The sequence below is a fragment of the Emys orbicularis genome, chromosome 1 (genome assembly GCF_028017835.1).
Source record: "Emys orbicularis isolate rEmyOrb1 chromosome 1, rEmyOrb1.hap1, whole genome shotgun sequence".
Taxonomy (NCBI): domain Eukaryota; kingdom Metazoa; phylum Chordata; order Testudines; family Emydidae; genus Emys; species Emys orbicularis.
The window spans coordinates 110,891,996-110,906,434 of record NC_088683.1 but is presented as its reverse complement, the minus strand read 5'-3'; the positions used below and the strand labels follow the sequence as shown (position 1 = coordinate 110,906,434).

General features: G+C 46.7%; 1 protein-coding gene across 1 annotated transcript in view; it reads right to left on the bottom strand.

Moving 5' to 3' along the window:
• Positions 1–12,452, bottom strand: part of FAM180A (family with sequence similarity 180 member A) — a 38,015-nt gene extending 25,563 nt beyond the window's left edge. The window contains exon 1 of the mRNA XM_065399554.1: positions 12,377–12,452. Within this exon, the coding sequence (XP_065255626.1) occupies positions 12,377–12,452 (76 nt within the window). The remainder of the gene's footprint in view (positions 1–12,376) is intronic.
• Between the last annotated feature and the right edge of the window lie 1,987 nt (positions 12,453–14,439).

Genomic DNA, 14,439 nt, shown 5'->3' with positions numbered 1-14,439 from the left:
GCTGCAGAGGATAGTCAACATAAACTGGGTAAAGAAATGGGGGCAGGTTCAGCTTCTCTTTAAACAAAGTTAATAATCACAGGTTACCCTGCTCACTGAGGAACCTAGCTTTCAAAGCCTCCCGGATGCACAGCGTGTCCCGCTGGGCTCTTCTAATCGCACGGCTGTCTGGCTGGGCGTAATCAGCAGCCAGGCTATTTGCCTCAACCTCCCACCCCGCCATAAAGGTCTCCCCCTTGCTCTCACAGAGATTGTGGAGCACACAGCAAGCTGCAATAACAATGGGGATATTGGTTTCGCTGAGATCAGAGCGAGTCAGTAAGCTTCTCCATCTCCCCTTGAGACGTCCAAAAGCACACTCCACCACCATTCTGCACTTGCTGAGACGGTAGTTGAAGAGTTCTTTTTCACTGTCCAGGGTGCCTGTATAGGGCTTCATGAGCCAGGGCATTAGCGGGTAGGCTGGGTCCCCGAGGATCACTATAGGCATCTCCACATCCCCAAGAGTTATTTTGTGGTCCGGGAAGTAAATACCTTCCTGCAGCCGTCTAAACAGACCAGAGTTCCTGAAAACACGAGCGTCATGAACCTTGCCCGGCCATCCGACGTTGATGTTTGTAAAACGTCCCCTATGGTCCACCAGTGCTTGCAGCACCATTGAAAAGTAGCCCTTTCGGTTAATGTACTGGCTGGCCTGGTGGTCCGGTCCCAGGATAGGGATGTGAGTTCCATCTATAGCCCCACCGCAGTTTGGGAATCCCATCGCGGCGAAGCCATCTATGATGACCTGCACGTTTCCAAGGGTCACTACCTTTGACAGCAGTAGCTCAACGATTGCGTTGGCTACTTGCATCACAGCAACCCCCACGGTAGATTTGCCCACGCCAAAGTGGTTCGCGACTGACCGGTAGCTGTCTGGCGTTGCAAGCTTCCAGAGGGCTATGGCCACTCGCTTCTGGACAGTCAGGGCTGCTCGCATCCGGGTGTCCTTGCACTTCAGGGCAGGGGACAGCAGCTCACAAAGTTCCAGGAAAGTTCCCTTCCGCATCCGAAAGTTTCGCAGCCACTGTGATTCATCCCAGACCTGCAGCACTATGCGGTCCCACCAGTCCATGCTTGTTTCCTGGGCCCAGAATCGCCGTTCCACAGCATCAACATGACCCATTGCCACCATGATGTTCACGGCGCGGGGTCCCGTGCTTCGCGAGAGGTCTGTGCCACTCTCATACTTCATGTCCTCACCGCGATGCCGTAACCTCCTCGCCCGATTTCTCAGCATCTGCCTCTGGAAAAGGTGGACAATAAGGTGCGAGGTGTTGACAACGGCCATAACTGCAGCGATGGTCGCAGCGGGCTCCATGCTCGCAGTGCTGTGGCGTCTGCGCTGTCACTCACCAGAAAAGCGCGCAAAATGAAATGATTGCCCGCCGGCGCTTTCAGGGAGGGAGGGCGGGAGTGACGGTTGGATGACGACAGTTACCCCAAACCACCCTCGACACATTTTTTTCCCCAGCAGGCATTGGGGGCTCGACCCAGAATTCCAATGGGCAGCGGGGACTGCGGGAACTGTGGGATAGCTGCCCACAGTGCACCACTTCCAATGTCGACGCTTGCCCCGTTAGTGTGGACTCACAAAGTCGAATTACTGCCCTTAGTGTGGATACACACGTTCGACTTTGTAATATCGATTCCACATATTCGATTTAAGTAAAATCGAACTACTCTCGTAGTGTAGACATACCCTGATTCATCTGCAACAGGCTTGCACTGAATGCTCAACCTGCTTTTTTTTTTAAGCAGCCTTTACCACCTTTCTGGAACAAAGGCTTCTCTGACTTAAATCTGGCTGCCCATGGCCCCGCTGTTTCAGAGCCAGCAACATGCTGAGATGGGGTTTGGTATAGAGCTGCTATGCCAGTTCTACACCACTAGGAGATTTCCTTTGTAGGTAAAACTCTCCAAGGATTAAGTCCACTGGCTTTCCAATACTTTCTGCTGCTGGGGTTATACAAAGCAGCCTGAATGGGGATCAGGATCTGGCCCCTTTTTAACCTTGTCTGGGCTTGCTCTATCCTACCTCAGGATCTCTCTAGTCCCTTGCCTGCTCCCTCTGCAATAGTCTTCTTTATTTACAAACTCACATTCTCACCACTGCTGATGCAAGAGCCTTCTCCTGTGAACCATCTGCCATGTGGGACAGCCTCCCTGTAGATCTTTACCTCATCAACTCTCACTCCGTTTTCAGAGCCCACCTGAAAATACATTCCCCACCTTCCCCACCCCATTATTTTTCTTTTCTATACTCACTCTCTCTCCTTTTGGTCATTTTTTATTTTAAAATTTATTCTTTATTTGATTCTGCAAGTCTATTATTTAAGTCTATTAAGTGTTTGTAGAGGCACTGTTTGTATGACATCAAATTTTAAAAACTTGCTCTTATATAGCACTTTTCATCAGTACATTTCAAACAACTTTTCAAAGGAGAAAAAGAATCAATATTCTCATTTTACAGATGGGAAAACTGAGCCACAGAGAGGTGAGGTGACTTGCCCAAAGTCACCCATCAGCCCGGTGGTAGAGCTGGGAGTAGAATCCAGGTCTCCTAAATCACAGTCCAATGTTCTAGCCACTAGCCCAGTGGTTCTCAAACCAGGGCTGCTGCTTGTTTAGGGAAAGCCCCTGGCGGGCCGGGCCCGTTTGTTTACCTGCTGCGTCTGCAGGTTTGGCCGATCGCAGCTCCCACTGGCTGCGGTTCGCTGCTCCAGGCCAATGGGGGCTGCAGGAAGCGGCGCGGGCCGAGGGACTTACTGGCCGCCACTTCCAGCAGCTCCCATTGGCCTGGAGCAGTGAACTGCGGCCAGTGGGAGCCGCGATCAGCAGAACCTGCATATGTGGCAGGTAAACAAACCGGCCCAACCCGCCAGGGGCTTTCCCTAAACAAGCGGTGTCCCAAGTTTGGGAAACACTGCTTTATTGTGTAAGAAGGAGCAAATTTTACATACGAGCATAGAAAATTGGCCAAGTTTCATAATATTTCAAATCCTTCAAAGTTGTATATACCTTTTTTATGAATCAGATAATAAATACTCTATGGAAATCAGAGCAAGCGAAAAGGACACTGCATTTAAAAAGCTCTTGTTCCAAGACCAACTGGTATGATTTATTTTCCTTCTTGGGCCAGACCTTTACAATCATCATCATGTTCTGTACAAGCCAAAACCATGACCCAGTACACGTGGGGCTACTGGGTGTGTGTGTCCATTTGTGTGGTAATTACATGCGGTATTCAAGCCAGATTCCCTTTGCTTGCGCCATCCAAGCCAGAAGTGATGAGTATTACTGTCAGCAAGGAATCCTAGAGGCTGCTGCAGAAAGGAGGTGGGCAAGGTTTAATTTGCAATATGGAGCAGGGTGGGAAAGAGGAGAGTAATATAAAAAGTTTTGGTGAGTCACCTTGTACTCTTGCCAGGATGGAATACATAGACAGTGCATGTGGCAGGACCACCATGGACCTGGCATGGACCTCTGGTCATGGATCAGATGAAGAATTAAACCCTACCTCAAGTGTGAAATGACCGGTTGGGCATGGACACACATCCCTCTCCCACTTGGCTCCAGAAAGCAACCAGTTTTCTGCAGCTGTGGCAGCACTATAGGCAGCAGCATGTAACTCGAAATGGTAGTGACTTGAACAATGGTTCATTCAGGTTCAATACCTATATTGCCAGAACACTATCAGGAGTCGGCAACCTACGGAACGCATGCCAAACACGGCACGCGAGCCGATTTTGAGTGGCATGCTGCCTGCCCGGTGAGAGGAAGAGGAGGAGGAGGAGGAGGAGGGGCAGAGGGGCCGGAAAGTGCCACACTGGGGGAAGAAGCAGGGGAGGAGGGAAGCTTGGCTGCTGCAGGACCAAGCTTCTGCCTCCTGCCTCCGCAGGGGAGAGCGGTGAGGGGGGGGTCCCGGCTCCCCGCCCCACTCAGCCCCCCCGCTCACCGCTCTCCCCTGAGGGGGCAGAAGCTTGGTCCTGCGGCAGCCAAGCTTCCTCCCTCCCCCGTTTCTTCGCACAGCGTGGTGCATTTCGGCCCCTTCTCTTCCTCCCCCTCCCTCTCCCTGCCGGCGATGGCCCTTGCAAGGGGGAGGGGGAGCGGAGCGGAGCCGAGCGGCAGCGTGCTCGCTGCTCCATAGAGCAGGCAGAGAAAGGTAGGGATGGGCCTTGGGGAGCAGGGCATATCCCTCCCAGCCCCCTGCCCTGAGCTGCTCAGGGCAGGGGGCTGGGAGCACCCCCATGAGCCGAGCACCCCAGCCTTCTGCCCTGCACCCCCACACCCACCAGCCTTCTGCCCTGACCCCTGAACCCCCCCACCCCTCTGCCCTGACCCCTGAATCCCCCGCACACACCCAGCCTTCTGCCCCACACTCTCTTCCCTGACCCCTGAACTCCCCCCCCCCAGGTCTGGGGTCCCAGCTGCCAGCCCCTTGCCAGACGGCGTCCCGGCCACAGGCCCCGCTCAGCCTGCTGCAGGCCTAGGTGAACAGAACCCCAGGCTGGAAGCGGGCTGAGCAGGCTGGCGGCGTAAGATCAGCATTTTAATTTAAATTTAAATGAAGCTTCTTAAACATTTTGAAAACCTTGTTTACTTTACATACAACAATAGTTTAGTTATATAATATAGACTTAGAGAGAGACACCTTCTAAAAAACGTTAACATGTATTACCGGCACGCGAAACCTTTAATTAAAGTGAATAAATGAAGACTCAGCACACCACTTCTGAAAGGTTGCCTACCCCTGCACTAGATGAAACACTAAGAATTAGGACTGTTCTGGGGAAATCAAGGTAGACGGGCATCCTTTCTCCCCAGTGGCAAACACAGGAAATGTATCCAGGGAATAAATACGTCCATAGCTTTATGAAATTATAGATGATCCACTTTTGCAGAGAATGGGAGGAGAGATTTATAGCAATGTGTATGGACCAAGTGAGAAAACCTTGACCTTCTTCCAACCTTACATTTTCCATTCCTCCTTCCCCCAGCCTTCAATGGTGGGTGAAATTACAGACACAATTGCTTCCTCGCTGTCCAAGGAAGCTCACCCCCGAGGAATCATATTGCATCTTCACCACCCAGAGACCCACACTACAAACACACTTCATTGGCTGTGTGGTATTTGATTCTGATCAGGAAGCTCTGAAAGCTAATAATATATAACTAAGTGAATTGAAATGTGCAAACAAGCCTGGCTTTAGGGTTTCTACTATAAAACCAAACAATTCCAAGAATACAGATAATGAGCTAAATTCTGCTCTCAACTACATTGAAGTCAATGGAGTTAATCCAGATTTATACTGGTTTATGGAAAAAAAACCAACAGAATTTGGCCCATGGTTTCTATAGTTACTGGAAGTTGGCCACTTTGCACATCTGTGCAGCTCTAGAGTTTTGGTTCAAGCTCATCTGTAATAATCTCACCTCTTGTTTGTACCTTATTACAGGGGGGCTGGGGAATCACTCATTATGGATCCAAAATTACATTTGCTGCAAAAGACCTGTTATTATCTTGCTGTTTCTCAGAGTAAATTAGTGAAAGCAGAATGCCAAGCAGTGGAATTGAGGCTATAGAAAACTTCAGATGTGTAAAAAAAATGTGCCTCATCTCCATTCAAGCTCCTCACTGAGCTGTTCTGAATGTTGCTCCTAGTCAATCTTTGTCCTGCATTGTAAGATGTCCCCATCTCATAGGGGGCTACAACAGTGATACCCTCAGCTCACCTAACAATATTGTTAATCTATCCAACCACACACTTAGCCCGGCTGAAGAGTCTGTCCTATCTCAGGGACTCTCTTTCTGCCTCACCATCCCCATGAACATGATACAGTTCTGCAGTGATCTGGAAGCCTACTTTCATCGTCTCCGACTCAAGGAATATTTTCAACACACCACTGAACAGTGTACTGACCCACAGAAACCCTCCTACCAACACTACAAGAAGAAGAACTCTGCGTGGACTCCTCCTGACACTCAAAATGACAGACTGGACCTCTACATAGAGTGCTTCCGCAGACGTGCACAGGCTGAAATTGTGAACAAACAGCATCACTTGCCCCATAAGTTTAACCTCAGCCATACAGAACGCAATGCCATCCACAGCCTCAAAAACAACTCAGACATTATAATCAAAGGGGCTGACAAAGGAGGTGCTGTGGTCATAATGAACAGGTCGGATTATGAACAGGAGGCTGCCAGGCAATTCTCCAACACCACATTCTACAGGCCACTATCCTCTGATCCCACTGAGGAGTACCAAAAGAAACTACGCCATCTGCTCAGGAAACTCCCTGCTATAGCACGGGAACAAATCTACATGAACACACCCCCAGAGCCCCGACCAGGGGTATTCTATCTGCTACCCAAGATCCATAAACCTGGAAACCCTGGACGCCCCATCATCTCAGGCATTGGCATTCTTACAGCAGGATTATCTGGAAATTTGTACTCTCTCCTCAGACCCTACGCTACCAGCACTCCCAGCTATCTTTGAGACACCACCGACTTCCTGAGGAAACTACAATCCATTGGTGATCTTCCATGGTGGCCAGCATGGTGTTTTCAGGATGTAGAAGCACTTTACACCAATATTCCACATGAGGATGGACTACAAGCTGTCAGGAACAGTATCTCTGATGAGGCCACAGCACGCCTGATGGCTGAGCTTTGTGACTTTGTCCTCACCCACAACCATTTCAGATTTGGGGACAACTTATACCTTCAAGTCAGTGGCATTGCTATGGGTACCCGCATGGCCCCACAGTATGCCAACATTTTTATGGCTGACTTAGAACAACGCTTCCTTAGCTATCATCTCCTAGCGCCCCTGTCATAACTATAAAGGGAAGGGTAACAGCTCTCCTGTGTACAGTACTATAAAATCCCTCCTGGCCAGAGACTCCAAAATCCTTTTACCTGTAAAGGGTTAAGAAGCTCGGGTAACCTGGCTCACACCTGACCCAAAGGACCAATAAGGGGACAAGATACTTTCAAATCTTGGGGGGGGGGAAAGGCTTTTGTTTGTGCTCTTTGTTTAAGGGTTTGTTCGCTCTTGGGACTGAGAGGGACCAGACATCAATCCAGGTTCTCCCCATCTTTCTAAACAAGTCTCTCCTATTTCAAACTTGTCAGTAAAAAGCCAGGCAAGGCGTCTTAGTTTTACTTTGTTTTCTCAACTTGTAAATGTACCTTTTACTAGAGTGTTTATCTTTGTTTGCTATACTTTGAACCTGGGCTAGAGGGGGGTCCTCTGAGCTCTTTAAGTTTGATTACCCTGTAAAGTTATTTTCCATACTGATTTTACAGAGATGATTTTTACCTTTTTCTTTAATTAAAAGCCTTCTTTTTAAGAACCTGATTGATTTTTCCTTGTTTTAAGATCCAAGGGGTTTGGATCTGTATTCACCAGGAGTTGGTGAAAGGAAGGAGGGGGGAAGGGTCAATTTCTCCTTGTTTTAAGATCCAAGGGATTTGGATCTGTATTCACCAGGGAATTGGTGAAAAGGTTCTCAAAGCTTCCCAGGGAAGGGAATGGTGGCAGCGGACCAGAACTAAGCTGGTAGTTAAGCTTAGAAGTCCTCATGCAGGCCCCCACACTTGTACCCTAAAGTTCAAAGTGGGGATACAGCCTTGACAGCCCCTCCTCTACTTGCGCTACATTGATGACATCATCATCATATGGAACCATGGAAAGGAGGCCCTTGAAGAATTCCACCTGGATTTCAACAATTTCCACCCCACCATCAACCTCAGCCTGGACCAGTCCACACAAGAGATCCACTTCCTGGACACTACAGTGCAAATAAGTGATGGTCACATAAACACCACCCTATACCGGAAACCTACTGACCGCTATACTTACCTACATGCCTCCAGCTTCCATCCGGGACACATCACACGATCCATTGTCTACAGCCAAGCCCTAAGATACAACCGAATTTGCTCCAATCCCTCAGACAGAGACAAACACCTACAAGATCTTTATCAAGCATTCTTAAAACTACAATACCCACTTGGGGAAGTGAGGAAACAGATTGACAGAGCGAGACGGGTATCCAGAAATCACCTACTACAGGACAGGCCCAACAAGGAAAATAACAGAACACCACTGGCCATCACGTACAGCCCCCAGCTAAAACCTCTCCAGCGCATTATCAATGATCTACAACCTATCCTGGAAAACAATCCCTCACTCTCACAAATCTTAGGAGGCAGGCCAGTCCTCGCTTACAGACAACCCCCCAACCTGAAGCAAATACTCACTAGCAACTACACACCACACCACAGAAACACCAACCCAGGAACCAATCCCTGTAGCAAACCTCGTTGCCTACTCTGTCCCCATATCTACTCTAGCGACACCATCAGAGGACCCAACCACATGTGCCACACCATCAGGGGCTCATTCACCTGCACGTCTACTAATGTGATATATGCCATCATGTGCCAGCAATGCCCCTCTGCTATGTACATTGGCCAAACCAGACAGTCCCTACGTAAAAGAATAAATGGACACAAATCGGACATCAGGAATGGTAACATACAAAAGCCAGTAGGTGAACACTTCAATCTCCCTGGACATTCTATAACAGATTTAAAAGTAACTATTCTTGAACAAAAAAACCTTCAGAAACAGACTTTAAAGAGAAACAGCAGAACTAAAATTCATTTGCAAATTTAACACCATTAATTTGGGCTTGAATAGGGACTGGGAGTGGCTGGCTCATTACAAAAGCAGCTTTGCCTCTCCTGGAATTGATACCTCCTCATCTATTATTGGGAGTGGACTACATCCACCCTGATCGAATTGGCCCTGTCAACACTGGTTCTCCACTTGTGAGATAACTCCCTTCTCTTCATGTGTCAGTATATAATGCCTGCATCTGTAATTTTCACTCCATGCATCTGAAGAAGTGAAGATTTTTACCCATGAAAACTTATGCCCAAATAAATCTGTTAGTCTTTAAGGTGCCACCAGACTCCATGTTGTTTTTGTGGATACAGACTAACACGGCTACCTCCTGATACATCTCACATTTGGATATGGGCAGGTACATGAGACAGAGTGGGTATGATATTCCATATGGCACTACAAACATTACTGTAGAATAGGGATGAGCAAGAAGAAAGAAAGATGTATGTTTGCCTTTTTTTTTTTAAATTTTGGCAAAGCCCAGGCTAAGAATAGTGCACACCAACCAGTGATCTAACTCACCAGGAGGGGGAAGTAGAATAAAGCTCCCAACCATTCAGCCCAAGACCCTTTCCTCAGGTCTGGCTTTATTTTCAAACAAGCGCTCAAAAACAAGAGCAAATACATTCAAGCTACTGAGTACTAACCTCCCAAGGCTTACCCAGCTTCCACCACAGCTGGGAGGGGAGAGGAGATGCTATCTCCCTTTGGTAGCCATTCCTGTCTACTATGGAGAGACCCACCCCAAGGCTTCCCTAAGTCTCTCCTGTTGCAGGGGCAGAAAGATTTAGATTTGGGTTCCTGCAGGTCATGTGCTCACTCCTAGCCATGTGCTTGTGACTACAGCACCCTATTTTAAAGAGCTTAGAGGCTGTAACAAGTTCATTTGGATGTACACATGCACCTAAGGCCCAGTGCTCTGTTACAGTGTGATTCAGACCCTAGGTTCCATTTATAAGAGCTCTCAAAGTTCAGAGATTTAACTAAATGTCTCTCATCGTAGCCCATCGCTATCTCGGAGCAGAGACAGGCCAAATCCTTGACAGTGGGATTCTGATCCAGGTACCGTTTTACCCAAACCTCCAATGCTCATCTTTACTGTGAAGGCCAACTATTAACTAACGAGGGACTTTTTGTTTTGTGAGGGAGTATTTGCTTTAAACAATTCATGCTACCGGTCAGTATGCAGATGATATTCAGCTCTAGGTTTTCATCAGATCCAGATGCTGTGCTGCCTTTGCATTCCCAGTGCCAAGCCTAGATCAGGACTTGGATGAGAGTTAGCTGGCTGAGGTTTTGCTCAGAAAAGACGGAGGGGATGCTTGTGGGTTGAGGGAAGGATTCTGAGTGTATATTAAGGATGTGTCCTGTCTTCATTATTGATACAAATATGTTTTCATCTGGACTCCCAGATGCTCCTAGACACACACACAGAGATTGGTGGCCAAGGGGGCTTTTTCCTGCCTTATCTACATCTGGTTGCAACTATTTCTCTCACTCCAGGATCTTGCTACTGTCATTCATGCCTTTGTCCCTTTGAGACTGGATTGTGTAATGGGCTCCACCATGGGGCACTCTGGAAGACTACTAGAAAGCTACAGGAGATGCTGGAAGGTGCCTGCTTCTCTGTGAAGAGGTATGAACCCCAAAGAACATATTCCATCATTCTGTTCACTTCCAGATGCCATGCAGGTTGTTGGCTTTGCTGAATGGTTCGGGTCCTGGCCATCTGAGATAGCTCCTCCCCCCACCCCATCCCACCCCCTCTTATTCACAGTCATGGCAGTTGAGCTTAACAGCTGATGGTGCTCAAGCTAGCAGTCTCCAGGTTTAACCATCTAGGACTGAGGACAGGTTATTTTTAATGGAAGGCCCCTGACTGAAACTGGCTTCCCCCACTGCTCTGACAGAGCCCAAGTCTGTTGACCTTTAGGGCAAGATGTAAAGCTCAACACTCTATTCTCAGGTTTCCACTAAGGGAGGGACTGCCATGTTGGTATTTCATGGGTGGGGGGGCAGGAATTCCTGGGGCAGCTATGGTAGCAAGAGCGCCTGGAAACAGCTCCAGCATCTGCCATGAAGCTGAGAGGGCCAGGTGCCAGTGAAGAGTCAGGGGTTAATCCCAGTGAAGCCCCTTGCCTCCAGATGATACCCCTACACCAGCAGGTGGGAGTTGGATTTCCTACCTCTTTTCTGTAGGGCTCACCAGGCAGTGCCACTCTTATTCTCGCCCCAAAAATGTGCAAGAAAATGGAGTTAAAACTCTCAGCATTACCACTCTCTAAAAGCTACTAGGGGGAGAATGGGGCCCTCTTCTTTTTCCCTCCACATTTTGTTCATGATCCTTGGACTTTAGTAATTACGTGAATTCAATAAATTAAAGTAATTGAATCAATAAAAACAAAGAAGGGCATTAAACATATAGTAATAATTTTTGTCCTCTCTACTTCAAAGACATTGGTCCTGACAAGATGCCCTGATCCACCCAGAGGTAGGATTTATTTCAAAGCAATGCATAATTTTTATTTCCTTTTTATCCCCTTATCAAAGTGTCACAGAGATGAGGTAATGCCTTATACAGTGCTGTTCATTGGTAGATCTCTAAGCACTTTTTACAAAGGATGCTAGTATCACTATCCCCGTTTTACTGATGGGGAAACTAAGACAGAGAGCCGAAGAGACTTGCTCAATGCCCCGCAGCCAGTGACAGAGCTGGGAATAGAGCACAGGTCTTCTGAGTCTTAGCCCAGTGTGCTAGCCACTAGGCAATACTGCCTCCTAGAGAAGAGTTAAAGTCTCATCCAACTTCACTCACTGATGCCCCTTCAAAAATCCAACTCTTGTTATAAAGCACAGACTCAGTTAGAAAGGAATCAAGCCCACAGAAGGAGGAGGGGGGGGGGCGGGCTGAATAATAAATTTAACTTGTACTTCATTGGTGCCAAAGTTCCCTTGAAAAGTCTGTGGGTTTAGGTTCAGTCCCAAAAAATTCTGTTAGGAGGTGTTTCCTTTCCCCATTCCAGACAGTGCTACCAAAGCAGTCACAGAACCACAGCCAAATTCCAGTGAAGAGAATAAAGAAAAAGAGAAAGCTAAAAAAAAAATCATTAGTAAAGATACTGGATGGGGCCACATAAGGTAATTCCTGAATTGGCTGGACACACACTTACTTTGTAAGTCACTGGAAAAAAGTATAAATATACATAGGTAATGCCATGTAGCTTCATACTGACAGCTTTCTGTATATGAAACATGCTAGTCCCCCAGACTCAGAGTTCCTATTACTTAGGTGCCCTGTATCCTCCAGGTATTTTAATTTTTGCCCTATGTAGCTACTTCTTTTAAACCCCTAACACCTGCCCAGGAGCGAAGATAGAATTATGCCCCTTGTGGCTGCCAAGGTTTTTCTTCTGGATTTCATGTCATGAAAAAGCTGCCTCTAATTTTATTTTAATAGAAGGGGGAAGAAGAAAGAAAGTGAGAAGATTTGTTTTTTAATTAACCTGCTGTGAATGGGAAAAAATTCAAGAGCTGAGAGTGACAAATGAAAAAAAAAATCATAATGTCAGAGCCATTCTGCAATTTCAGAGTTTTCCCATAAATAGTTTTTGTTTGTAATATTTAAATCTTACCTCTGTTCCACCTCGGGCTCACAGTGGCATGAGCATTATAATAGAAAAGCAGCAGTAGCAAAGTCTTCCAGTGCATCCTTTACTTTAAAATCTCTCTATCTGTATATTAGCTATTTGTTTCCTTGCTTCCTTTTCAGGAAGAGACAACTACCTCCCCACCCCAAAGGAAGAACCTGTCTGTTCTCTTGAGTGCTATTGAAGTCAATGTAGCAGCTCTTCCCCTAAACCAACTCTCCTAGGGATCAGCGAACTTGCTTTCATAGGCACACTTTGTTTTTATCCACATCTGGAATGACTCATGGTGCATGTGAGTTTGCTGGCAGCTGTGAGAATAAATGTCATTACATTTTTGTATTCAAGTTCCATTTGTTAGAAGGGCCATTTTTTTAAAATGTCAAATAAACAGACAGGAGCAACTTTATGAAAGAACACTATTAAATGGTTGTTCTGTAGGTTTTTTCCCTGCTATGCGCATGGGCATATGTTAACATGTAGCTCAGCTAAAAGCCAGCTCTGTGGTGATGTGTGCTGCATTCCTTGGATGCATAATACAGAGAGTGAGGCATATTCACTGAAGGAACTTTTTACCACTGTGACTCACGGGCATCGCTCATTTATAGAGAACACTAAAATAAAATACTTAGAGTGTGAGCAATTTGAGACCGAGACCATCTTTTTGTTCTGTGTTTGTACAGCACCTACTACATTGGGTGGAAAGTGTCTAAAGGAGTCACCATTCGTGAAGTGAAAAGGTATTTGATAGTTGCCTCCTTGATGATGCTGGTCCACATAACAAAATACACTCAATCTGGCATCACTGAAAGATTCTACTCAGGAGAGACCCAGAATGGAAACAGCTGGGGGTATACAGGTAAAGAAAAATGAGGTATACTATCAGAGTTGTAGGGTGGTCCACCACCCTTCAGGTCAAGACTGAGGTTCACTGAGAGCACACAGGGTTGAAATGTCAGGGGGTTGTTACATATCAGGACACAGGGAAGAAGTAGTGGGATGTGGATACTAAGAGATGATCAATGTGTGATGCAAATATTCATTTGCTTCTCAATTTTCTATTTAGTGCCTAGAAACCCATGATGGACACAGAGATAGACGGTGGCTCTAATTCTTCTCTCACTTACACGTATGTAAGCCAGGAGCAACTTCAATTAAGTGAGTGGAGTCACACTGGGGTAAAATTGGCATACACGAGAAGAGAATCCAGCTCAGATTATATAGGTTAGCAGAATTACAGGGAAGGGCCAAGGAACAGCAGAGGATACTTCAAATCAGGAGTGATGTCCATGGGAGGACTGCACAGAGGAAACCTTCACAGCCCTGGTTTCTCATATACCATGCTCTAGCCAAGGCTACAATTCCTTCACTAGCCCAAGCACCAAATTCAAGCAAAACTGTTAGAACTGTTTGTAAAGGAAAAGGGGGTGGGGAGGTGGGGGAAACGACAATGGGGCAAATTCAGTCGTGTTGCTTACGGTGATGTAAATTCTATTCCAATAGACTTGAATTTTCCTAGATGCAGACATTCCCAGATGTAGTTACACTCACCTAATGTTATGTGACTGCAAGGGAGTAATTTCCATGCCAAGGAGATGGAAGATGTAAAGTAAAGCAGAGAATAACTGACTGTAACACATGTATTCTTACACTCTCTTGTTAGTTGCTTGTCTTGCTACTCTCCTTTCTTCTGGAACCTGGTTGTGTGAGGGGTGGCAATAAACATCAGCTTTGACTCTGAGGGCCCAATTCATCGTTGCGTTGGTCCAGTTTTATATCAGTGTAACACCACTGAACTCACCGATGTAAAATAGGAATAATGCAGTAGTGGACCAGGCTCTTAGTGGCCCCAATTCAGAGATGACAGGCAAAGGGTTGGGTGTGTACGTTGCACAGTGGTAAGAGTCTGAGACATGTCTACACTGAGGAAATTTAACCCCTAATGTAAATGCATTGCACCACTGGTGCAGCTTAATCCAGTACGTAAACTGATTTGGGGTAAACCCTCTTTTAGGCTAGCATAGTATATATGGAGTTTATGGGTTTGTATC